The sequence below is a fragment of the Falco peregrinus genome, chromosome 8, assembly GCF_023634155.1.
Source record: "Falco peregrinus isolate bFalPer1 chromosome 8, bFalPer1.pri, whole genome shotgun sequence".
In the NCBI taxonomy this organism is placed as follows: Eukaryota; Metazoa; Chordata; class Aves; order Falconiformes; family Falconidae; genus Falco; species Falco peregrinus.
The window spans coordinates 23637471-23664681 of record NC_073728.1 but is presented as its reverse complement, the minus strand read 5'-3'; the positions used below and the strand labels follow the sequence as shown (position 1 = coordinate 23664681).

At 38.0% G+C, this 27211-nt stretch overlaps 1 protein-coding gene across 5 annotated transcripts in view; it reads right to left on the bottom strand.

Moving 5' to 3' along the window:
* COBLL1 (cordon-bleu WH2 repeat protein like 1) overlaps nt 1-27211 on the bottom strand; it is an 86473-nt gene that overhangs the window by 32698 nt on the left and 26564 nt on the right. For 2 of the 5 annotated variants that reach the window (XM_027782725.2, XM_055812169.1), the window contains exons 1-2: nt 19558-19666; nt 5351-5530 (exon numbers count right to left, since the gene is read on the bottom strand). In XM_027782725.2, coding sequence (XP_027638526.2) covers nt 5351-5530; nt 19558-19652 — 275 coding nt within the window. In that variant the 5' untranslated portion in view covers nt 19653-19666. Of the gene's footprint in view, nt 1-5350; nt 5531-17738; nt 17923-19557; nt 19667-27211 lie in introns of those variants that run through there. The other 3 variants (XM_055812168.1, XM_055812170.1, XM_055812172.1) reach the window with 2 other exon arrangements.

The following is a 27211-nucleotide window of genomic DNA, read 5'->3' as shown; positions in this document are numbered from 1 at the left end:
CAAATATATAAAATTATATATAGTAGAATATAATGTCTGCTTTCACCTGGTCTTAAAGAACAAGCAGTCTTTAAGCAAATTGTCTTCTGATTACTAGAAGCAGGGCTGGACTCTCTGGTGTACATGCTGCACCTCCAGAAGACGGAAAGAGTTGGAAAGGTGACAGATAAAGGTACTGCAGACCTGTTACTTCTTTTTCTTTCTCAGAGGGAACTTTCTACCTACTTAAGTGGCAGAATACTTGCCTCAGGAGACAAAGGCAGGAGGAAAGGAACAATAAAACAAAAAAACATATAGAAATAATGCTCCAAGGTGTCAAAAAAGCAGCTATCAGATGGTCTGAAGAGGTATAGAAGAATGTAATATATTCCTGTGCCTTTGTCTAGGTGATATGTATCAGTTTGAGGAATACCGTGAGAAAAACACTGAGCACTGCAGACATAGCTAAACCAGAGAGTTTATTTCAATTCTTCTCTCACACATATCACAACATGCTCCAGTTAGAAGAAAGAAGGAACTACTCTAGCCTAACCCATAATAGAACAAGTACATCCATCTCACCCTAACAAGAACGAAGCTGCAAATGCAGAGAATGTCATTCCCCCACTTCACAGTGGGGCAGAGCAGGGGAGGGGAGGAGGGAGCCAGCGCAGACAGCAGACACCACTTCTGCAGTGACCTTTCTGGTTATCAGCCTGTCCAATAGGTTACCCATTACTTTTTTTCTGGTGCATTTTTATACACTGACTAGCTTTAAAAGCTGCCCTTACTCTGGCCTTCAGTTATTGGAAAAGGGTAAGAACAATAAAGATGACCAGGACGAGAATTCACACGCAAAGATTGCCAAAAGCCGTCCTGTGGAAATGCACCACGATGACAGGGGCAAGCCCTCACATTAAGCACAGTCACAAGAAGTGACAGAACGATAAGCAAGAAACATAGCTGCTCACAAACAGACAGGTACATGCAAATTAGTACATGAAAACAGCGATTCAGTGCAAATTTGCTTTCTGCTGGTACTTCCAGAAATTACCTGCTTGACTGGAGGATGCTAGATTTTAAATTCCCCCCCTCCACTGGAGGCCAAGACACTTTTAACAACTGCTTTAGACAGATATTCCTACAGTGGTACCAAAAGCAATCTCTTTTTGAAATCACATCCTCCAAAACTTGTAAGACTATTTTCTGCTAAAGGCTTCAAGGATTGCAGGTAGAGGAATACATGTATCACAGCAAATTTAATGACTTCCATAATTAATATTTAGTAAAACGCAAAGAAGTAGCCATCAGCTGTCTCTGAGTTCACCACCTACTTGTCTTCCTTTAATTTCAGTAAAATCTTTATTTGCAATTTCTTTAACTTCATTACATTACCTAGTTTTCTGGAAACCTCTGATCATAAATTTACGTACATGTTTCTGCACCCCTCCATCTCTCATCTGTTTTCCTCTGGTCACTCCTACCTGCCTAAGCTAATAGCAGCCTCTCATTACATCACATAACTGATAGTTAAATGATGAACCTTCGTGTAGAATGTCTCAAACCATGTCATGTTTGTAACCAACAGTGAAAGGTGTCACTTCAACTACTGGATTAATTGTTTAAAGGAAAAAATGCACCAAATTCCTACACTGCTTTCCAAAAACAAGGGTTAGATATTTGCTACTTTGTTTTTTTAAGGTGAGATTCTTACACAGTCAAACTTTCGAAGCAAGGTCTTGCTATCACGAGACTCACTGTAAGCACCACTGAACAAACAAAACTGAGAAGCCACCAGAAGTATTCCTAGGTAGGGATGGAATGGGGCTGGGGGAGTAGAGAAGAAACCAACCTATACACAGTGTGGCTTTCTATAGAACTCTGATCATGTAAGCCTATGGCTTCATGGCCTTCCTTGCAAAATATTTACTAATCCTACTCTCTAAAGAGAAAAAGACATTTATTTTCATGGAGAACAACAACAAAAAAACATCACCAATCCCCCCCGAATTTGTTAGTAACAAACGTAAGTACAATAGGCTTTGAAAAGTAGGGCAACACCACAAAGCTTGTTATTCACTAGCTAGCTATACGGAGTAAATCAACAGTTTATTAAGAATACCCTAATGACTGAAAATACTCAAGAATGGATCAAATAGAAACACACAAAGGACTCTAAGAAACAAACTCAGCAAAGCTAAGGTCTCTCAGGAAGGTGTCTGAAACTGAAGCCCTAAACATACTACCCTGCAAAACTATGTTTGACACAATTTCCAAATAAAATGCACATCACTAACATATTGGCCCTTGAAATCTCTACATTAATTTACTTATGCATACAACTGAAACTAATTAATCTCAAGAAAACTTTCTCAAACTCTGCATCTCTTCCTTGTGGGAAAACAAGAAACTAACTTATGATCAGACTGCTAAATAAAATACTTCAAGCTATTTTTTTTCTTTGGCTACAGAAAATTCTTCAGCCTTATGCTGTATTTAGAACCAATGAAGAAGAAACAGAAACTTCACTCTGAAATACACTCCCACTTAAAAAAAAAAAAAAAAAAAAAAAAGGCAGCTTCATTTATTCCTTACCATGAGCAGCAACATACCTTCACTTCCTACCACTCATTGCTCCTACTGTGTTTTTGGGGGAGTTGGTTGGTTTTAAATAACTGTTTGCCTGAGCTCCCTCCCAGGAATCCTGGTGATAAGAATCTGCAGTGCCATTTGCACTCTCCTAGCAGATTAATCGAATCACTATCACCAACTAATACAAAATACAAATTGATGCCCAGGCTTAAATAAAAGAATCCACCCCTGCCTGAAGTTTCAGAATGAGAAATGTGCTATTTCAGTCCTCCTTCCTTTTTTAAGTCTCTCAGTTTTTGCTTTAGTTTTATAGATCAAATCAAGGATCAAAAATTATTCTCTCTTGTAATCTTTTTCTCTAAAACCCCTTTTGGATTTCATTCTGATCTTCTGCCTACTTCTGCCCACTTGGGATATTCATCTACATAACACCTTGCTTTGTTCTACGTAGCTCTTGCTATCCACTATGCCAAATCAGGGAGCAAGCCAACACAGTTTTATCTGAGAACACTAGAGAAGTTTCTTCTAGGGGACTATGACATTTGAGCACATGGCTATAGAAACTGACAGTTTTGCTTTTTCTAGTATGAGATTTAAATAAGGTATTCTCTCCTCAGGAGCTCTGAAGCTGCTCATCCCTGATTATGAACAGGAAAGAGACAAATTAGCAATTTATCTGTATGTCATTTCTAGACAGAGCAAAGCTAGTTTGAAGTACATTTCACAGCGAGCTGCAGGTCCTGCACAGTATTTGCTCTCATTCTGAGGGAGCCTAGCAGTGCTAATATAGGATCTTATTTGCAAAAGAGCCATTTATGTGATTAACCACATAGAGTACCTTGATTGTGAAAAAAAAAACCAGTAACTGTGGGATAATAAAACTGATTGGGAAATGTGCGCAACTCCTGATAAGCCTAGGGCCTGTCATGAACACTGGGTAATTATACACAACATAATTTGACCGAGTGAAGATACATACAACGTTCCTTTCTGGCACTTTGTTCTTAGTAAAGCAATACAGAGGGCACACAGTACTCCTAAGTGTGGGCAAAGGAAGCTAAAAGAAGTGCCTGACAGTGTACAGATGGAGTCTCACCTTTAAGAAATTTAAAAAAAGAGTGATGCATCACATTTACAGACAGCAATATTCCTTGCTGCAAACACACTAGCAAGAATACCATAAAGCATCATAGTGGCATCAATTACTTCAGATAATTTCTTTTGAGAAATATAACCTCAGAGTTAAGTTATCCTGAAAATCACAGGTGGTGTGTAGGTCAGGGTGTGTAGGAGGGTGTGTGTGTGAGGATCCACAAAAGTTCCTCCACTGCAGCTCTTGTGAACAAGCTGGTATTTGATGTCTAAGCAATGACCTCATGAACTCTAGCAAATGACAAAACATGCAAACAGGCTCAAGCCAGACTTTATCGCTCATTAAGAAGTGAAGCAGGTGTAACTACACACTTACATTACCTGGTTTGAATGAACAGATAAAACAAATCAGCCTGCTTGCTTTCAGTTGCAAAGACACTGGCAATACACTAACACAAGCACACATACAAATAGTTTTCTTTGTTTCAGCTTAGAAAAGCAACAAACTGGCATCCTAATTGTTCTGATCCATACAAGGACTTGCACAGGAGCCTTCTTAGTAGACCTGCTATGATAATTAATATAACATTTTAAGTCCCAGGATTTACGATTTCACCTCACCAGTCAGTGTCCACATCTTTCCCAGCTAAAGGTGACTTGAGTTATACACACAATGTATAATACCAATTAGCAGACTGAAATATATATTTCAGATTAAAACCAAATTAAGCAAAATATATTTGTTAAAAAATAATTTTTCCGAAGTTGCAGCTAGAAACTATTTCCTTGAGGCATTATAGATCTTGCCTGAAGTGATGACACCTTCTTTTAGGACTGCTAGTAGTCTATAGGTTGCACTGCTGAGCAAGTACCAAACACATGACTGTACCCAAATAGGATGCGAGAACTCATCCTTAAGTCTAACAGGGAAAACACATGGGAAAATTCAGTGACTCACACAAACCAATATTTTTCTAGAGATGTGGAGTGACTAGAAAGAACAACCGGTATGGCTATACATCCTGATAGGTGCCATACGGAATTTCTGAATCTCAAAATACAGTCTTCCCAAAAGGCAGATAAACGTGTATGTTTCCACACCTACCCAAAAATCATAGTAAAATCATAGAATCATTTAGGTTGGAAAAAGACATTTAAAGGTCATAGAGTCTAACACTGCCAAGTCCACCACTAAACCATGTCCCTAAGCACCACATCTGCACATCTTCTAAATACCTCCAGGGATGGTGACTCCACTACTTCCCTGGGCAGCCTGTTCCAATGCTTGACAGCCGTTCCAGCAAAGAAATTTTTCCTAATATCCAACCTAAACCTCCTCTGGTGCAAACCTGAGGCCATTTCCACTTGTTCTGTCTGTTCTTCTCTGGGAGAAGAGACTGACACCCACTTCACTACAATCTCCTTTCAGGCAGTTGTAGAGAATGATAAGGTCTCCCCTGACCCTCCTTTTCTCCAGGCTAAACCACCCCAGTTCCCTCAGCCGCTCCTCATAGGTCTTTTTCCCTAGACCCTTCACCAGCTTCATTGCCATTCTTTGGACGCACTCGATGTTCAGGCTTACACAACTCCTGCATTTTACTGAGTGATTAAAACCTGGGTGAAGGTTGCAGTAAATTGTAGCAAGAAAAGAAGATTAAACAAAAAAATGTCATTGCGTGTAACTTACCTCCCATTTACTGTAGTATACTTGATCACATCTCCTGGCAGGACCACGGATAGTTCAATATCTTTATCAACCACATCCTCTTTCTGTTCCATTATGAGGTTGGCTGATTCCGTCTTATCAAACGGAGAAACAGCAATGGGCTTTGTTTCAGATGGAGGCGGTGGCGCTTTAGATTTTCTTCTGAAATAAATGGATGAATATTAGAAGTCAAGTATGTTTTTATATATATGATTCCATACCAGCGAACAAATGTCAGAACAGGAATGAATCACAATTCATTCTTTTCACCCGGACTGTGTAAGTGATATGTGCAAGGAAGGGATGACAGAATATTTTAAACACTATCAGTGGTGACAGAAGATACAACAGGCTAAGGTATCCATTATGTGTATATATATATTAAAAAAAAAAAGAGACCCAAATAAACCAAACCCCAAACAGAAATGTTTTTTTTTAATATATCTTAAAAAAGGTAAATTATTTTTTTTTCCCTCGACTTATGCAAAGACCTGTTTGTGTGTTCTCCAAACAGATTTAATGGATTAGTATAAACAGAAACACTGTACTATGCATTATGAAGCCACATGGCACTGACAGTAGGTTTAATATATAGCATGGATAGGAGAGGGAATAATCACACTTTTCCTCCCCAGATTTTTTCTTTTGATTATTAAAATCATTCCAACAAATCGTACCAGCTGTAGTCTATTTAATTCTATACAGTAATAAAACAACAGTATAACCAATACTGCTGTGTTGTAATACTTCTTGGCATTTCAGTCATAATATGCTTTTGTATTTTCCGCTCACAAAAGCTGATTTCCTATTTTAATTTTCTCACTATCCTTTCCCATCTTACAGAAAAACCAGTATACTCCTGAATGCAGAGTGACCACTAAATAGGTTTCACTCATTTCACTTAAAAAAAAAAAAATCCAAAATGGTATAAAAGGAAAACTTTCTACATCTCTTAAATATGTTTATGTTACAGTAAAATCTGAAGGCAGGACTATCACTTCGTACAACATATAGTCCGGCATTCCCTCTTACTCAAATAACTTTACACAATTCACTGATATTGCCACAACGAATAGCTACTATTATTAAGAATTTCAGTATTAGAAACAAAACCAAAACCACACCACAGAGACACATTACCTCATGAGAACTTTTAAATTTTTTATACATTCTTTTAAAAGGCTTGAATGGAACCACATTCACCAAAATTCAAAATACATTTCAAACGTAATGCACAAAGGTTCAAAAAATACGCTGGCAATTTAGATTCTGGAGCTGTACCAAAGTCTGTTTACTTTAAATGTAACAAAATAAATTAACTTCTATAATTGTCCTACAGAATTGAAACAAAAGATCTAGCAATAAGAACAACAATTAGATCTAACAATTCGAAACACACATCTTCCCTGGGAAAATTAAAAAGTTTAAAGTCACTCACAATGAAGAGCAAACAAGGTCCAGAGCAGCACTGCAAAAGACGACTGTGTAATGAGACTTCACATGACCGATCTGTTGCTGAAAGTGCTTAGAGTTTTGAACTTCAGAACTCCGAGCTGAATAATTAACTATTCACAGCCTCTCAGACTGATCGGGAGTGCTCACAGACCTACACACACACTGAATGAGAATTTGCCATCAAAATTGATACCTCCTCTCTGTGAATGTTTTAAATTAGGTTTTTGGTGCATTCTGCATACAATTCAAGATGTATGGCCTTAGCTGCAAATTTAACTTTTGTCTCTACAACAGCTTGGTTGGGTTGTTTCTGGGTTACATGAACATTGCAAAATGTATGAATCAAACTTTTTACTCCTCCCTCATTTGGTTTTTTTTCTGTGTGATTTTTAGCTTTCATATAACTACCAAAAAGAACTATTAGCCAATACAAAGCATCAATAAAACCTTAAAAAAAAACCAAACAAACAAAACCAAACCCACGACAAAAAAATCCTTACCCTATGACATGAATAAAAAAAAGAAAAAATCTAAACCCAAAGTGAGTCACTACTGCTTTTCCCTTTTTACTCATTCTTATATCTTTAAGTGATTTCAAACAACTGTTAAAAGGCATTTATCAGGTCTGAATTCAGATTTTAATCTTTGAAGAGTACATGCCACAGAGATTTGTTTGCAAATGCCAGTGGCCTCTACTTTCCATTAAGCAGCTGACTGCAATTTCATTGCTGGAGCTCCATAATCATTGGTGAGTGCTTAATCACACACGGCAATACGTGCATGGTCCACATCAGTAAAATGCAGCTCTATTTGTACACTAACTTACACTGTAGAGAGCTAGAACCAATAAAATACTCCTGTCAAAACTCATGTGCAACAGCTAAATAGCTGAGGTTGCATGTACTTACAAAGAACACACAACACGTGGGGTCAGTCTGCTAGTGAGGTCAGCTGAATCCCCACACACACCACCGCAGAGCTATGCACCCTGCCCATCTCTAGCACGTCTGGGTGTTCTTATATGGTTAGTTATGCTAACATTTCCCACCCCACACAAAGGAGGAAAAATCTCCAAGTATACTTTCTCAGAAGTTACACTGAGCTTTTGGCAAACCCTTATTAAACAACAGGGATGCCAATACATTCATTTTGTTTCCAGATGCTGTGTGTCTCTCTACTTCATTTTCTACCAATTCACTCATGTCTCATTCTGAGCTCAAAGTATTTACATTTGGTCTTACAGCTTTTTTGTTTCTTGAGTTTGTGTCTCTGTCTTGCCACAGAAGGCCTGCACCTCCTGTGCCCCACAGCTGGTACTGGGCAGCAAGAAAAATCCAGGTTTACCATGATTACATCTACAGGTGCAAATCAAAAGCAGCAAGCAACAGGACAGTGGAAATACACTTGCAGGGGTAGTTTTAACCTACAAACCCTCTCCTCCTCTTTTGCATTTTGGGGCCTCCATGAAGATGACATAAATGATTTCTCTGACAAAGGCATCCTCCACATGGCATTTTATTCAAACACCAAAAAATAAAACCAGCATTATCCAAGTAACTCCGAGTATGCCGTAATTTCAAACACTTATCCATTGTAAAGAACAAACAAACAAACAAAAGCCCAGTTCTCTTTTGCCTCTTCACCTCTACCAGATACTTGGCAAACCAAGAGAGCTGCTAAAAAGACAGAGTGGTTAAGACAGTTTTTTCTCCTGAAAAGAAAACTCATGATTTCTAGCAATACAGAATACAACCATAACAAAGAGTATAAATTCCTAATCGTATAAAAACAACACTTCAGAGGTCAGAAAAAAGAGGTTCAGTAAATGGTCTCGTTCACAGCACCTTTGATGTTCAGATAACTTCCAGGTGTGCAAGGAGCTAAGCAGACCTATTCTAATTTTCAAAGTAAACATTACGAGGAGTTAGAAAAACCAAAATCATACTATTTCTTTTCGTTGCTACTACAGAACTACAGGAAAGCTGCAGGGAGAATCAAAGTCCAATTTATTTAGCTCTGACATGGAGTTAAAAGAGAAATTGTAACCAAATAAAGCCACAGCTCATAATAAGAACTCCTCTGGAGATCGTGCTGCAGTATCCTATACAATGCGGGTCCTCACTCATTCCTTATCTCCATAGGGTCCAGCCCCGTCACCAGCCTGACCTTCCCTACACCAGGCATTAAAACTGCCAATCTCAACTCAACTGAAGGGATGTGCTCTCCACAGTTTATCACCAGATAAACAATCCCACTTACGTATTATGCTTTAACAGCCTGAATGTCATCTTCTGTTTAATCCATTGCTTAAAACAAAGCAGGAAAGCAGTAAATAGAATCTTTCTTCTCTGATTCTTGCTTGGCCTGAAAAAGGCAACCAAAGGGACACCCGCAGCACTCTCACAGGGTCCCACAGACACAAGCTGGTGCAGCCTGGGCAGAGTTTTTATTTCCCTTGTAATAGTGCACCTGGAGCCCACTGCTTATACCAAGACTTTCAGCTAGCCCTCATCTTGTGAGATTATATTGTTCCCAAGGTATTTGATTTATATTGCTTAGAAATTTAAATTTCTGAAGTCCTACTTGCAATTCCCACCAGTCTTTGTGACAAAATACAGTTTCTGTAAAGACATTAAGTAATTCTTTCAGCCAAATACAGGTAGAAGAGTTCATTATTTTGTTAAGAAAAACAATAAATCTTTTAAAATCAAATGCAAGGCCATGAAGTCAACATTTTATGTGCTTCAGATCCCACTTCTACAGAATAAAGTGTCATTGCTGTATCTCAGTGTATTTCCTGCTTGCCAAACGAAATAATAGTGTCAGAGATCTGAATGTGTGGAAGCCCTTTTTAAAATAAAGGTCCAGCACAGTAAATAAATAAAACTTCTATTTATTTGATTTTCAAAAAATTCCTGTTAGAAAGTTACAAGCAGTATATTTTTAACCATCAGTAACTAGACAAATACACTTTAAAATAATGAGAAATACTTGAACTGACGGTGACCTGGATGTTCCAGTTATTGCAAGCATTTCCTTTTGATAAGGATCACTTCCCCCCCCCAAAAAAAAAAAATAGAGGGAAAAAAGAGAGGAAATTATCTGCCAGATTTGTAAATAACCAAAGACTACAGCATTAAAAAAAAAAAAAAAAATCTACCTCTTCAAATCTTGGCATCAAGAAATACTAACGTTTACAACACTTCCCATTTTGAACACAATTACATGAGACGCTATACAAAGACAGCTTGACAGTCCCCTCGCCATCTCTCAAGTTTTCTATAGCAATCACCCAGGACAGCAAAGGTCATAAGGAACCATCACCTGAAATTCAGTCATCTCTCAGGTACTGAAAAAATTCATTATACACCTTCTACTGCAAAACAGATAGATTTATTTGTTAATTTGACTTATGGCATCATGAAGAGCATTGGTTTATGCAATGAGCAACTACACATTCTTTTGTATCAAACTTTACAAAATTACGTATGCCAAAAGTACGAGCAGTACTTCATTATATTCTCAAAGTCAGAAAAGGATCAAGTTCTTCTAAGATCACATCACAAGAGGAAAAAGGCCACTGAAATAAAATTCTTCTAGCTCTTTCTTGCCTTTGACCTCTCACCCCAAGCAATTATTATAATGCTTTCTCCATTATTACAGTAATGCTGCTACACCATTATAGCACACAGCGAAAACCTCGCAAATCAACCAAGGAACAGCTAACAAGGGTTCAAACCCACATTAAGCACAATAATTACCATTGTTTACACTAATACATCAGTTTTGGTCAACAGTTATAAAAAAATATTTAAACCTAATTTCGCCTATAAGCATTCCCAGCCCAATACTCATCTTTAATACTCACAGAACAAATTTGTCTTCTACACTAAACAAAGACCATGGAAGCACCAACTTTCCTCCTGTTTCTTCAGTTCCTTCTTCAGGGATTATGGTTTCATAGCACCACCACTGCACATCTTCAAAATCAAACACTACTTGCTAGGGAAAAGCTTGGAGACAACACCTGCAGTATTACTATCTGATCTGCTCACCATAGTCCAGCAAATGACTGAAGTTATCAAGGCAAGTCACTCAAAAAATCAGCTATATATATTTCAGGGCATATGCATCGATAACTTCTATATTAAAAAATAAATAAATAAAAAGAAGAAGAAAAATAGAGGGCAAGTATTTTTAAGACATAAATATTCAGTAAACCACATTAAGTTAGTTTGCAAGGCAGAGCTCCCAAACTGGGACTTTATAATTACATAATCAAACACATGAAAAAAGTGTCTATTGTTTATGGGCCAGTCTGAAAGGTCGGTTTCATCTGCAGTACAAACATGAATATTTTTGTTTTCTTTCCTTTAGTGAATGCAATTTTCATTCTTATTTTCATCTTTATTGCTCTTAATCTGAATACTAACAATAGCATTGACATATGTATTCCACATGGAGTATTTTTCTTTTAGCCTGGGAACTGGAATATATGGCTTTTGTAGTTATAGTAGCTACAGAGATAGGTGTTGTAAAGACACTCTGCATAACCTCGTGATAGACCAAAATTAACATACTCAAGAAATAGGACTGTTACTCTTCCCACCCCTATACCCACTGGTGCAGCAAAATAGCCTACATATGAGCACACGATTTATCTTCTATGCATGTGAAGCTTTTTTTCCTGTCTATGATCTGATATTTGGCATCTAGTCTCTTAAAGGAAAACAAATCTACAGATCAGTGAAAACACAGAATTTAACAAGGAGTAATGTGTAACAAGATACGTATTTTCATTACAAATCTGTATTTAAAAACAAAACCTTACTTAATAGCTCACATCCTACAATATACAAGTTTGTATTTTCCTGTGTGCTATTAGCAAAGAGCAGAAAATTCCCATGTTCCTAAATTATCTGTTCATCATTATGTGGAAACATTGCACAAAATCAGTTAAAGTCAACAATGTCACACTGCATCTAGCTACAATGGCGTATGTGCACAGTTACTGCAAGCACATATCTTAACATTTTAGAGAAAATACAGTTGCTCTATACAACACATTTTATGTTATGGCATACCCATTGGCAAATTACAGTTCACTGCTTAGGTCCTCTGATCAGGGCTTGAAATGAGAAGTACCTAAATTTACTCACCTTCTGCTACCTTTAAAGTTGCATTGTCCCAATTTTATCTCTAATACTCCTCCAAATAAGACTGCAAGCCAAATCTAATTGAGAATAATTATTGCAGAAGAGTATGCTTTTAAGAGCACCTCCTAATGAAAGAAAACCTCTGAGATAAAGAACACCAAACAAACCATTCAGAGACTAATACACCACCTCCACTCCTCGTTCTGTTTTCGTCAGTCACTCTTGTCAGTTCCAGATGCTCAGTGCTGGTTTGCCCTAAAGCTGCTACAAAACAGAAGTCATACCGTGACCATTCCATAGCAGGCCATGGGCACCATGCAGTAGAGGTATGTGAAATGATCAAGACACTTTACAACCTGCTAAGCACATTAGGCTATGAAGACAAACTCACAGAACTAACAGTCGACAAGCAGGCTTTGCTCCTCAGACCCAGAGTTCCCGCCTTGAGGAGGGCATGAAGATACAGAATTGAGGCAACTCCTGAAAACTACCCTCAGTGTAGGGTTTACAGCAGAAGCCCATGCAATGGTTCAATTTAAGCAGCTGCCATTTGTGAATACATATCCTTTCTTCAGGTGAAGTTCCTGCCTGCTGGTAGAGTCCATAGCGTGTTCAGTTCTTGCACTGAGAGAGTAAGACAAACAAACATCTGAACAAGGAAAAACTCTCAGATAAACTGGGAAAGCAAATCACAACAACCTCCACGGAGATCAAGAACTAAGCTTGAAATAAACTATAGGCTAGAGAAACCAAGCAAGCCAAACAAACAAACTAAAATGCTGAAAATGTAAAGGGAAAAAAACAGACCGCTTTTTCGTGGTTGTAGTAGCTTTGTTGTAAAAACAGAACTGAAGAGTCCAGACATCTCATCTCAAGCGAGTACCACAGTATGGCAGGCACCAAAAGCATCACAACCACTCCCAGCTTTGACTCACCTTTTTGTAATATGTGAAATAGGTATACAATCATTACACGCAGTATGAATCTTTATCTTTGCTTAAGATCTATGGCTGTACATATACACCAAACTTCTTTATTCCTCCCTTTTTACATAAAACAGTCCAAATTTTTCTTATGTAAAGAAAATAAAATGAAACATAGAAGGTAGTCTTGAATGGCACATTCAGATTTTGCTTTCAATTCCAGCACTGCTTTCCAAGAATCTCAAAAAAAAAAAAATTAATCACAAAATTGATAATATCGTGTCTTCCTCTGGACACTGATTACTCTGTTTTCACATAACTGCATTTGGATCACAGAAAAGAGACCCCTCCGGCAGTACGTTGCTTTCTTCTCTAACGCTTTAATCCGCTGTCCACATTCATCTTTTAATGAGGGTCTTAAAACAATACAGTTTTCTTAATCACAATCCTTAAGACCAAACAACTTCTGGTACATGACAGAAAAGCTATTCTAAAACACTAAGATTTTTTCCACATATTAGAAGACTTACAATTTTGTTTTTAAAGTATCAGCAGACCATAACGAGCAGTTTCTAAACTGGAAACACTTCTTCCCACTCTCTAACCAGACATCCGAACTTCTTTCATAGGTCTGTGGCTGATGTTTTGTAATAACAGAGACCCAAATGGGACTATAAACATAAAATTAATCTAAGAACTATCTAAATTTATTGCTAATGGGGCTTTTTCACCACACCTGGCGTTCTTACATTAAGATAAATCAAAACATTTAATATTTATCTGAAGACTTCCAGAGTCTCTAACTTGTAATCACCTACGGTTTTTAAAATTTAGTAGGCCTACTGATTTCTGATACCAGTTCAATAAATGAGAATTTACACTGAATTTATTTCCCTACAGCTCCTGAAAATTACTAGTTTTTTATTTTTAGAGCTGACTGAATATATGACAAGGTAATGTTTAAATATCGTGCTCAAAAAATAGTTTGCTGTTGCTCATGAAAGGCACCTCTTTTTTGTGGAACTTAGAATAATGATTTTTAACTGAATTTTGGCTAGTTGAAATGTCACGTTCTGTTCACTTTGACTAAGTTATTACCAGGCATACAGACTCCTACACAAAATTTGGGTTGCCAGAAGTGGTGCAAAAAAGGTTACTTTTAAGTTAGTTTTAACGTACTGTGGTATTCTGATATTTTTCCTTAACATTAAGCAGACCAAGTACCTAATGTACCAGCCTCATAACATCTATATAACATGCCTACCAGCCTTGATACTAGGCTTTCATATCTAGATCAGTCTCACCCGTTTGGTACACCGTCTATCTGTTTCTACTATAAAAGCACCAGCTGGATGTTAACATCAAGGTATGGATCAATGATGGTCAAGCACTGTCCACTCTTGGGTTACCCCTTCAAACCAGGCTTATGATACATGTAGGACAAAAAGGGAAAATATTTGCTGTAGCTGCTCCATAGAGAAATACGAGCTTTCAGGTTATATGTTCATTCACTTAGTTATTGAGGGGGATTCTGAGTTTATATTGTATAGATATTGTGTCTAGCAGGTGGCTCACTAGGTACAAAAACCCCAAGGTTCAGAACCACATTTTAAGCTCAATTTACAGGTAGAGGAACAAGCATGAACAATTTCTAAATCTTTTTTGATAATGGAGTATTTCACAGTGCACTTCTCTATACAGACTCCCAGGGCTGAAAGGAGACCAATATTGCAAATAATACTGATATTTTAAAAATACTGGGTAAGATTGTACTAGAAATAACACACTGGGTAAACAGCTCTCCCAACACAAAAACATGTTGTGTAACTAATACACCACCTCACAAGCCAGTAGTAATGTTATAGGTGATGAGATTATTAATAAATTGATCTTTGAAGATTATCTCCATGGGTTTACTCAGTGAGGTTCCAGAAAGCAACAAATCTTATGCAGATGTTCTCTTACTTCTGCCTGTATTCAGATGACTGCTACAACCAAAGCAAAAAATGTAAAATACCTGCATTTCCACTCTCTTTCCATAAATAAATTGGATCAAGAAAATAAGGCATCCCTGGAATCAAGGCATGTTTTCAAAACTCTTCCTAGGGAAAAGTTTTTCCTAGTCATTGGGATGTGTAAAACCCCCCCTAACTAGCCTCATAGCTCTGAAGAAAAGAATTTTTTAAAAAGTCTTATCCTAGCGAGAAATAAATCACAGGACTGGGATGGTAACCATGACAGTAAGGTGAAAGCTTAACGGAATCTTTGGATGTCTTTTTCACACTAAAAGCGAGAAAGCAGCAAATGAATCCTTCAGTTCCCTCCAGACCATTTGGAACAGACACTTGCCCGTCTGATTGTCTGTCCCCATGGCAGTGGCAGTCTTTAAAACAGAAGAGACTGTATTCAAGCCATCATTCATGCAACTTTTTCCCTTACTAGAAAGGGGTGATTCAGCAGCAATGTAAACACAAATCTGTACAGTACAGGCATGTTTTTAATTGTGCCCCTCCTAGCATTATAGGGCACCAACTCCAGCATAAACATGTAACAATTACATCAAATACAAATTTTAAACTTTCCTAGAAAAATAATTCATTGCCCTTCAAAGCGAAATCTTAACTATTATCACGATGACCTTTTCTAGCTCACTTAAAACACCCCAAAGACTACCCAAGCTTTTGAGCACAGAGCACCACCGAGTTGGTGCTGTCTCACACCATTCAACAAAACATAGTTCCTCTCTAGGCGTAAGAATTGCCTCACTGTTAGGAAGACAGCCAAGAGCTCAGAATCCTAGCAGGCAACAGAGGATAAAAAAATACTTCACGCTACAAAATAGCATAAAGTTTACTATTATTACTGAGAAATTATAGAAACATGTTCCAATAAAAATGTTCCCTTACAGCACATTCTGTTGTGCCAAAGCAAGTATTTCTTTTTCCTCCTTAAATAAATACCCAAACAAAAAGAAGAGGTGTAGTGGAAAAGCAGTTCCACCGATGTTACTTCTAAGGAGGTTAAGAACATAGACTTCTGAAGTAAATAGGGCTAACATAAAATACAAATAGAAGCTTGGCATATCCACATGCAACATAGCTCTGCAGTAAGCAGATACTTACAGCTATTTGCAACCTCTTCATGAAGTATAAAATGTAAAAAATAATGTAGATTTGCTACCAAAAGAAAGTGCAAAAAACTTGAATGACATTCAAAACTAATAAAACTTCATATGACCTGCTTAGCCTTTATTTACAGTTATCAAAACAGCCTGATAGAAAGGCAGCAGGGAAGAGAAAGCAGTAAATCTGTAACAGTAATTGAGTAATATATAACTGGCTGAATAAACAGGAAAAGAAAACAAAGAGCAGCTTGAACTGGAAGGGGGAGCTTAACCTTTGATACACTAATAAATCTAACAAATGCTTAAAACTCAAACAAACATATGTTACCTCCACTAGGAACAAACCTTCAAATCTTTTTCAAGAGCTGCTATAAAAGGATGCTCATACAGATGTTCTTCTCCCATGACCAGTAAGAAAAGTTCAATTAAGGGCTCTCAAACAGAACAAAATCTGAATCTGCCCTTCTGGCCATTATCTCCTAGTCATGAAAGCAGGTGTAACACCACCGTCTTTTCAAAGCCTGCAGATGAAACACCTGACTCTGCTCATGGCTTTTTCAGCTCTATTTTGAACATCAGTAGAGGTCAGAATTGGCAATTTATCCAAGCTTTTCTGCTGCTGCTTTTCTCTCCTATCCAAAATCATTTTTCAGATGTAACACTGGAGGCAGGCACTGGATGCATTTATAGGTTGGGAAAGGTAAGAAAAATAAAAGCAGAGCCACTCAGTACCCCTGCAGCCAGGAAAGACCCTTCCCGTTTTCCTCACATACACACATACCTCAAATATAGATATGTGGGTGTTGGTGTGGGTAGATAATAGATAAAATAATGCAGGACTGCAGCTAGGAAGCTCTGCAGTAACAACAGGGAAGACAAACTTCGCTCCCTCTTCCTTTAAGCTGCTATAGAAGGTTGAGTTCAACTGCAGCAGTTCCCTTTCCCAACTCAAGATTCAGATACAGGAATAATAATTGAGACAAGCGCAGCAAGGTAAGTTTGGAGAGCACTGCAGCTAATTTCTGTTTTTCATGCAGGTGTCTGGAACAGAACAAGCTTTTTCCCTTGTAGAAAGCTCTTCAGCCACTCGGGAGTTCGCTCTTTGCAGTTACGTCCTTTAGCTACCTAGTTGGGTAACACTTCAAAATGTTTTGTATGTTTGCATAACCAAGAAATAGAAGGGTTTAGTAAATTGGAGAACAGACACGACATTAAGCACTGGAAGGGAATGGGAAGCACTGAAATTTTCCCATCCTGAACAAGAAGCTTAAAAAATAAATTATATATATATGCACACAGATGCTGTGTGACACATGAAGAATGGACAGAGAATTCCTACACAACTACATCAGCAAATAATGTACCCTAGATCATTACAGGACAGAAAATGAAAGAGAAAAAGTTCAGGCTAAAAAATTGTACTAAACCAAGCATTTATATTACTAGATTGCAAGAGAGGCATCTTGGCAGCCAATATCCTGAAAGCCAAAATGTAATAAAGAGGTTTCTCCTGGAGTACGACCAACGTAGCTTTAGTTCCCCCAACAAAAGCACTGAGCATCTCAAGCTAACACTTCTTCCAGAACTAAGAACAAATGCTTTGCGTACCTACGTGCCACCAGATTCTCCTGCTCATCTTTCACAGCTTCTTCCTCAACACCCACTCCCCTCCCTGCATCCTCCTCAGAAACCAAAGTGGGAAATCCTCGTACCTTCAGGAACAGGGTCGCATTTGGTACCTCCTCACATGTCAGCACTGTGCTGGAGCCCAAGCCTGATACCTTATGCACTGTGTGAGGGGCGATGGGTACAGAGCACAGCCAGAAGTTCTATGCGAGCTCTCTTCACAGCGTAAGACGACCAACAGTTATCACAAGCACCTCTGCTCTCGCCGGTAGTGGAAGCTCCCTGCCCTTTGTCCTACCTACTTCAGCTCCCCCACTGGCTGCCAGTTCAGGGCCCCAAATGGATGCTGCTTCCTCCCCAAACTCATCCCCTTCTACATACAAGAGCTATTCTTAGCCCCCTTCTCCACTTTCTTCTGCACACTCTACATCCCCTAGACTCATTTCTTACTGGATTCTTGCAATAGGCAAGGAAGAAAGAAGATACTCCTTCAAAGAAAGCTGGCTCCCTGCACGATGGTTCTAACACAAGAGCTATTCTGGATGACCCATTACTTCTGTCAGAAAGCCTCTGCTCTTTCTGAAAAAAGGGTACAGGACTTCAGCATTAACTATAAAGTAGGAAAAAATTCTTTAGGAAAGGGAAAAGCATACTTCTTACTAACCTTTATAGTGATTATAATCAGCAGCAGCAGTCTGCTCTGGGGAACGTAGAGAAACTCCTCTACAACTATGCTGATGAATCATTTGCTCTAACTGCTGCACTTCGCTCCTGTATTCACCCCCCCACCCTTTTCAAATTTCACTGTCACAGGTTTACACCCGGTATTTTTCCCTGCTGAGTTGTTAACATATATTAACATACAATTCAGTGCCAGAAAGTACTGACTTTTACAAGAGGTACAACGGAACAAGATTTCTTAAATTCCTTCTTTGTTACTGTAAGCAAAGTGCATCTTGGCATTCTGCTGCTATTCAGGGATTTAGTCTGTTTAGGTACTACCAATTTGATTAAATGCTTTCCATGATAAGTGATATATAATATTCAAGAAATATACAGAATACACAGCAAGGACTCTACTATATTAAACATTAAAGGCGTTGACTTTTACAGGTTATTACAAACAAGTAATGTTTCTTTTCCAAGCAAAATTTTAGATCAAAACCAGATGAAAGACAAAGTCGGAAAAGCCTTACAGTCTGCATGAAATAACAACATTTCTCATTTAAAATAATCTCAGTAACCTCATTTGAGCTTCTAGGCCCCCCATCATCAACTCAAAATAAAAGATGCAACAGCCTCTATACTCAGAAATGCACCACTGAAATTTCAGTAGTCCATCTGCAGTGATAAATTTTTAGGTCTTTATACATCCTCATCTTTGAGCCAGAAATGGGATTAAAAAAAAAGCCTTCATAACTTGGTGTACAAAAATTACATACTTTACCTGAAAACAGGACAACAGACATTAATTCTTCCTTCTTTTTGCAGGCCTATGAGTTCTGGCAATTTATGTTCTGCCTTACACCCAAATTCTCCCTTTCCTCAAAAAACAATGACTTAAATGCTGCTGCAGATATGTAATTATTGGTAAATATTTTTCCTCACAGCAGGTGTTAGGACCCTAAGTTCAACCAGAGCAGCAAGGAAACGCTGTGTAAACACCAACATCTGCATTCTTAGTCTTGTAAAATATGTGTCACTTCACATCAACAAACACATCCAGAAACCCATGTACAGCAACCAAAACAGTTCTGCAGGTCAAAGTTTTATCCACGTATAGCAAACAAAATTATTGTTATTGTGTTATACCTACACAAGTATTGCTCTGCAGCCATTCTGCTGATCATCCACACAAGGAGAGGGAAGAACAGCTACAACTGATTACACTACTTTTCTGCTTACCTCCAAAATAACACAGGTTTTTCTTCTCCATTAAAATCAAGTGAATTTCTCTCAATAGCATATGTAGGTAGAAGGGACGGAGTGTGCGTGTGCATGGCAAGCTCACTGTTGTTCCCTTCTGCTGCTGGTGACATCAGTAAGCCTACCTATTTATAATCCCACCACCTGACCAAACGGCCTACAGAGTACATCTAGAGATTTGTATAGCCCTTAATCCTGACATACCTACTTCAGCCAATTCAAAAGAGTATTAAGTAGCTTTGTTATGTCTTCTGTGGCTTTATACCATACAAAGAAACCAATCCTGTATTCTGCATTCATTTTTGCAAAACAACTTCAATGGGAAGTTTTAGAATTAGCACTCTTCCTTCCCTTGATGCTTTTTAGCCTTCCCTATTTCTCTGTCTGTAAGACACCCGGCTAAACAGTTCAGGAAGGCAAAGTTTAGTGAGCAGTGGAATAGCAGAGGCAAATTCCCACTTACATCCAGTTAATTTGATCATCAGTACTACCTACAAAATTATTGAAGCTTAAGATCCTGACAAATCAATTTCACAAACAGAAGTACAGTATTTATGCTATCCAGAAAACAAAAAAACAGCTTAGCAGTGGTTGAAAGTAGGGTAATTTATAGAAGCTTGACCTCACTGTCAATTAAAAACAGAAGCTGCTTAAAAGCAATTCTCACTTCAGTTACCTCTTCCCAAAGTCAAACCTAACGCATACAGTCATGGGAGGCCTGCTTACAATTAAGTCTGCTCAGGGACCGAGAAGGGATGCAGTTAACGCACTACCATCAACAGCAACAACCTGCAGGACTCTATCACTGGTAAATGTTGCTTCTGGATTGGGATCAGGGCACAGTATTTCAAAGTGGCTTGGTGACCACTTCAGTGAGAGGGTAACACCTGCACGAGTGTGCGTGTGCTGAGCAAAGTTACTGACCATTCCTTATATAGCCTCTCTTACCTGAGAAGTCTCGTCACCAGCATTCATCCCGCATTATGTCAGACAAGTCAGGAATCTAACTCTTGTTTTACCTAACACAAGGCTGAATGAAACCATCAGATCAGTTGGTTGTGTTCCAAGTCAACTGCACTCTGCGACCAAACTCCGAGTTAAGAATACAAGCACAGAAATCCTTGAAGCAATTTCAATTGCTTAAAAAGCTGGGGACAGCCATAACACAGATGCAGCCAAGCTTGCAGGACTAGACCACCAGTAATAAAAGTTTCAGTGCAGACAGGGTATCGATGTTGTCTAAAATACCAACACATTCCCTATGGCTAGTGTGTCCTGAACAGGACAAAACATTCAGGAATTCCACTTGGAAGCATTAATTACTATCTGGGTCTAAGGGCTGTAGCTAGAAATAATCAACTTATAGTCACAATAAAAAAATATCTGATTTATTTTTTGTCCTCCTGGTATCCTGAGGTAATAAATCTTACACACTATCTACTTACAATTCCCTTCTTATGGCTTTCACATATTAAGCAGTAATTTTATCACTGTTGAAAAATCATGTGCTTTTCATTCAGAGAGTCACCAATGGAGTGTAATACTATTGACCACAATAAGCAAGTGCCCAACACTTCAGATAACCTGAAAGGCAAGAAAGGAAATGTTTTCCATTTCTACAAGTATGTACCTGGCTATTTCCCCTGCATCTTACAGAGGTTACTTTTTCCCCCCCACCGATATCACTCAACATAGGCTACTACTATTTTATTCTTTTTTGTAACTTCCTAGAAAACTTGTGAAACATAAAATGTGGAGTTTTAAAAGATGGGGTGGGATGAGAGCTTAGACAGGGCATTGGAGGAAAAAAAACCAAACCTACCAATGCATCATCGAAGGGAATGGAATTAAAATGTTCTGTTAGAATTTCTTTAGGATTAGCATATTAAAATGCTTCTCGTTTTTCCATAATGCATCTACTTAAATTACTCATCTTGGCATTGCTGTATTAGCAAACATTCCCTAAAAAGGAATCATCAACTGACTAGTATCAGCAGCAAAGTGGAATGCATGTGAACAGATCATAAACATGGAATTTCTTTTATTTCTTGTGTGTATGTTTTAAAAGAAGTAAACAATCTAATTTTGCCAGACACACTGCCACTATAGTGATAAATACAAAACACTTTCTAAAAAGGTCCCTGTATAGGTCACATTTTTAGTACAGAGGTTTCATGCTCTTTAATTCACAGAATTGTTTCCAAGACCAAAAGGATACAAAGATTTGCATACTAGTGAGGGCAGTAAAACAAAAGCTTCCCAATATTCGTTTTTAGATCTTTAATACTTTCAGATTCACTTGTCTGTGATTTCTCAGAGCATCAAGTATTTCTGCATTGCAGGAAAAAAAAAAAACCACCCACCAAACTCTAGAAGCCCAATAGGCTGTTAGAACTCAACAGGTATGTATCCATTATCTGCATATGGAAAAGCTGGTCAGAGTTACTATCTGTTTTTTAAAAAACCCCAATATGGACACACCTGTAAAGTTGGGAGCTCTTTGAACCTATTGTCTCTATTGTTATAAACAAAAGACTATTTTTTAAAACTATCTGATATTTAATCTAACCCTGAAACAGTAATTATTTATTTAAAAAAAAAAATAATATCCATGAGAAACTAAAGTCTGAAAGCAGCAATAATAGCAGGAAACCTGGATTACTAGACTAAAAATAGGCATTCTTCCAGATTAAATTGCTGCTTTATTAAATACTCCTTTTCTTCAGTTCCTTTGTACCTACTGAGATGACATCTTATCTGTGATGGATCAACACATTCAAGTCTCCAGGGAAAGGCAAATAGTTTTCGTTCTATCAAAAAGAACTGGAGAAGAGAGCATAGACAAGAGGCTTCCAAATGGCTTGGAAGCAGACCAAGAACTTGTTTTTCTTATGCAAGTCACACATCAACAACAAAAGTTGATTATCGATTGTATAATCACTCAACATTAAGGCAGGCAATTATTTTTCCATTATTTAACATTGGTTTGAGGATTTTATGCAGCAACATTAGACAATTCTGTTGTATGTTCTCCTTTTACTTACTTGGAACGGCTAGAACACAACAAACTGGTACATGTACAAATGGCGAATGTAAGAACATGAGCCAAGAGCCCACGTCGTTATGTCCTTTATATGGGAACTGCATCACACCTTTGACCATCCCTGTCAACCCTCTCTGAACCTTCTCTGGTTCTGCTGTTTCCTTTTGGACATGGCAGACCAGAACTGCGTGCTGTAATGTGATTATAGATTTAGATACAGTGACCTAATCATGTTTTCTCTCTTTTCTTCTCTGTTCCTTTACTAATACACATGGCAAACTGATTTGTATTAAATTTATCTGAAGTGAATTTAGTATCATTTTATTATCTGTTTATTTTTGCAAAATCCTTCTGCAAGTCTTCAGAGTCATGTCTCCTCTCATTACTATGTATAATAAATGTTTACTGTCACCAAACTGTCATTCAGCTGCTTTTTTAGATTATTAACATGTTGAACTATGAGTTCCAGCATAGATCCCTGTGGAACTCCAAGGTGGCCTCCCTCACTTTCATAGTAGGCAGTTTCCCATACCTCTGGTTCTTATTTTGGGGCAAATTATTTAGCTATGCAAGGTCTACCATCTTATGTCATGTTTCTTCAATTTTCCTACAAGGCTTTAGGTTAGAGACTAGCAAAAGCTTTTGAAGGACCAGGAAGACTGCCAGCTGACTTTTCCTCATTCAGTTAGTCAGCACAGCACTTAGATTCTTTTTATATTTTTACAGCATTAAGACATTTACACTGTATTATACTGATATATCAGAGTTCCTTATTTTATTCTAAGTGTTCTTGTTGCATCACAATCTGCAGAAAACCAGACTTTGTTCGTAAGTTCAGCCACCAAACATAGAGTTTATCTTGAATACTGAGGTAGTTCTTAAGAGCCCCCACCAAAGCTGTCCTAGCTGCTGTGCAAATTCAGTACAGAAAGAGAGTGCCTACTCAGAAAACTTTTGGGGACAAAAGGACAAGCCCACCTTTTGGGCTGCCTGTCCACAGCGTGACTTCCCTTAAACTGCTGCGAGACCTCTCCACCTTGCTATCTCAATTACAACCTTTCATCCTCATTTTCACATCACAGACCACTGCTTTCTCTTCTCAGCACAACAGGTAATATACAAACATTAGCACTTTTATGATCTTACCTAGTCATATTTCATCTCAGCTGCTAAGGATCTGCCCCACTGCCCCACAGCTGTTTTAGTATTTTCTTCTATGCCAGCCTTCTTCCCAAGAGCAGGTTTTGTAACTTTTTCCACACGACCACCATCTCCTCCTCACCTAAGGCTCGACTTGCATTATAACTACAAACATCTGACAATTAAGAATCCATAATAGTTCTTGGCACATGCGTGTAATACATTACAACTTCCCTCCTTTTTAAGGTCAAAGAGAACCAAATCAAGAGACTTAAAAAATTCTGTATGGATTAAGCTCCATAGAGTAACACAAGGGTTAAGGTAAAAGGAGCAGCAAAACCTCCAGCGTCTGATGAAAGCAAGAAGCTTCAATTCACATTCACTATTTGGAGAAAGAGAGAATACTAATCCAGAAGTTTTTATATACTTAAAGCCAAAAAGAACTGTAAATGGCAAGACAATCCTCAGCTGCTGATTTCTGGCAATTCAGACATATTTGAGAATATGACACTGAAACTGAGGGGTCTTAATTGCCTAGAAAGTACCATTTTGGGAAGTTAACACCTCTATCTCCCCAAATATTGAAATTACAACATAGACATTGGAAACTAAACAAAATACATCCTTTAAGGGGTAAGAAACACATTACTATGGTTGTAGTACTGCCATGGCATTCATGGTTGCCACAAATAAAATATAAGAAATAAGAGACAAATGAGGTTACCAACAGGGGGATTATTTTTTTTTTCTAATATTTTTCATGTCAACTTGATATGGCTAGGTAACAGATGGTATATTATGTTTTTCCTACTTTGACACAATTTAAAAACAAGCTACAGATGGCTATAATGAAATCCTCATTAGCACACTTATATTTTCACAGTTTAGCATAGCAATAATGAAACTTTCAGGTCTGGAATTTCCTGTTGGTTAATTAGTGGTTAGGTTAATAGCCTGAGGAAGTGCACAACCCAAAAAGTTTCCTTATTGTTTAATCATATAATTACTATATTCACATTTCTGGGAAAGCTCTCCAGAAAGATCTGATGTCACAGTAAAGCTACCTTTATAACCCTCCCTCTGTTTGTGGAACAACTGAATTATTTTATTTAGTGGAGTGTGTAGGCAGGAAAGCCATGAACAGGCCTAATTCAGCTGCCCCTGGGAAGTTTCAGCTTGTTTTATTTTAGAGATACTAACTTACACTTACTGAATTCTTCAAACATGCATTACATGGAACACTACAGAAAAGCTAGGATCAACAACTCTTGGCCTATTGCTACAAAGTTATTATAATATCATTGGTTAATGCTTAAATAATTCCTGGGTTTTTTTTAATCCCAGTTTATAATCCTCCACAAAAGCTTCAAATACGACGTATGCTTAGCAGCACACCAAGGTATCACTAAATCTGGGATCTAGAAAGAGAAAAAAAGAAAAGAAAAAAAAAAGAATCACCGCAAATCTTGTACTCCGGTTATTTCTGTAAACGAAGCTGCTGCTTTAACACAGACATCACATTAACTGTAAATTAAACAGTATGATTAAAATAGTAGTGAAGGATGTGGTATTCACAGCTAAAAGCCCTCTGGGGTTTAGCAATCCACACGCTGGTTACTAACTGATGGCACCACATGCTGCAGGACTCCCGCTGCGGCACAGAGCCCTACCCACGCCCCGTAACTGATACCCACATGGTGCTATGGCACAAGGAAACCGGTAGCATGGCAGAACCAGGTCCCCAAAACTACTGAATATTATTGTTGGGTTTTTTCTTTAACTGCCATCACCAAAAATCGACACCGAGAAAACGCAGCACTCCGGTACAAGCAAGAACATAGCAGGTTACCAGGCACAGACCAAGGGAAACAACCGTACCGCTTTTTTGCGGTGCTAGAGGTTGAAAAGAGGACAGCTACTGCCAAGCCATCACAAAAGAGGAGCATAATGTGGAGAACTTGACCTGTGACTGAAGTTACATAGTTAAAAAGGGACCGCATACAACAATTTAAAAATTGTAATGCCAAAAGTAGCTTTTAAGCCCTCAAAATCACTTACGACAGAGAACCGCAGGGAAACAGAATTCGGATTTTCTAACAAACACCTTATTATTTAACAAACACATGATTATTATGACTATTCTGTAAGTTTCTGGAGCCCTCCCATTTCTTCTTAATTTATTTATACAACATTAAGGAGAACTGAAACAGTATTATCGTCCTTAACCAGCAGAAGCAGTAGCTGCGCACAACAAAGACTTTCTGGAACACTAAAATGTCACTATGGGATTCCACAATCAAGTGTACCCAAAAACAGACAAGCAAAAAACACACGCAGTGCTCTTGGAGATCCGAGAACTACAGCTCCAAACAGTTACTGCGCTTCCTTAAAAAACGCTGAGGCCTAGGAAGTTAATAAAAAATTAAAAAATGACAGAGAAAATAAAGCTCCCACAATGATTTTCTTGTGGAAAATCCCATGCTTTAATTTGGAAACTCTCAGATCCACTTTCGCATACAAGTTTTCATAATCACATCCATTCCTTTACTGAATACACTGTACTTTGATGGATCTTTTTATGACACTGTTGCTGTAAGGACTTCAGATGTAGGTTTAAGACTACATTGTTCTGAATGTTTACACGTAGTATAATCCTGTTTTTAAAAATCTGTACCTCTGCTCAAGTTCAGTAACACTCACTCTTCCCCTAAAATGAAAAGTTAAAAATAATTGCAATATTTCAATGCTAAACAGTTTGTGAAGCAAGGACACCTTGTGTTTGCTTCATCCAGCACTCCCCCACTCTGTTCTTCAGAACTATGTAAGTGGTGGCGTTCTCCATCTTTTGAGTTCCTGTGCTTATCAGATGATAAATTACAAAGAAAGAAAAAAACCCCAAAACAATAGAAAAAAAGAACAAAAGCAAACATTATTCTACAGTTATAACTTTGTCATGCAAGTTTCGGGTACTTCCTCAAACTGAAGTAAACATGAGACAATGGAAAAATTATACAGTTAATCACACTGGGATCAATACTAAAATTTGTAATGAAAAACCCTCCTTTTTAATGATGATATCAAATCATTTAGACCTAAGTTTCTTTTACAGGCACTGAAATTTATTTACAGGAGGGCCTGTGTCCCAAAGGGGTAAGACGTCATCTGGGCAGCAATAGTTCACGGTTGCAAAGATGGCATGTGGGAAAGAACATGCCTCAGGTACCCTACTACCCATAAGACAGGAATGAGGAAGAAAAATAAGTGTTCCTTCTTACATAATAGGCACGCACACAAACTTCTTAATTCAAATAAGCACCTATCTTTGGAATCAGTATCACAGACAACTAAACTGGGAGTGTACCACACCAGCTTCTGGAGGGGAAGCTTGTTTGGGATTTCTCTCTAGCATTCAAAAGAAGAAAGCTCAAATAACGTTGAAGAAAAGAGAAG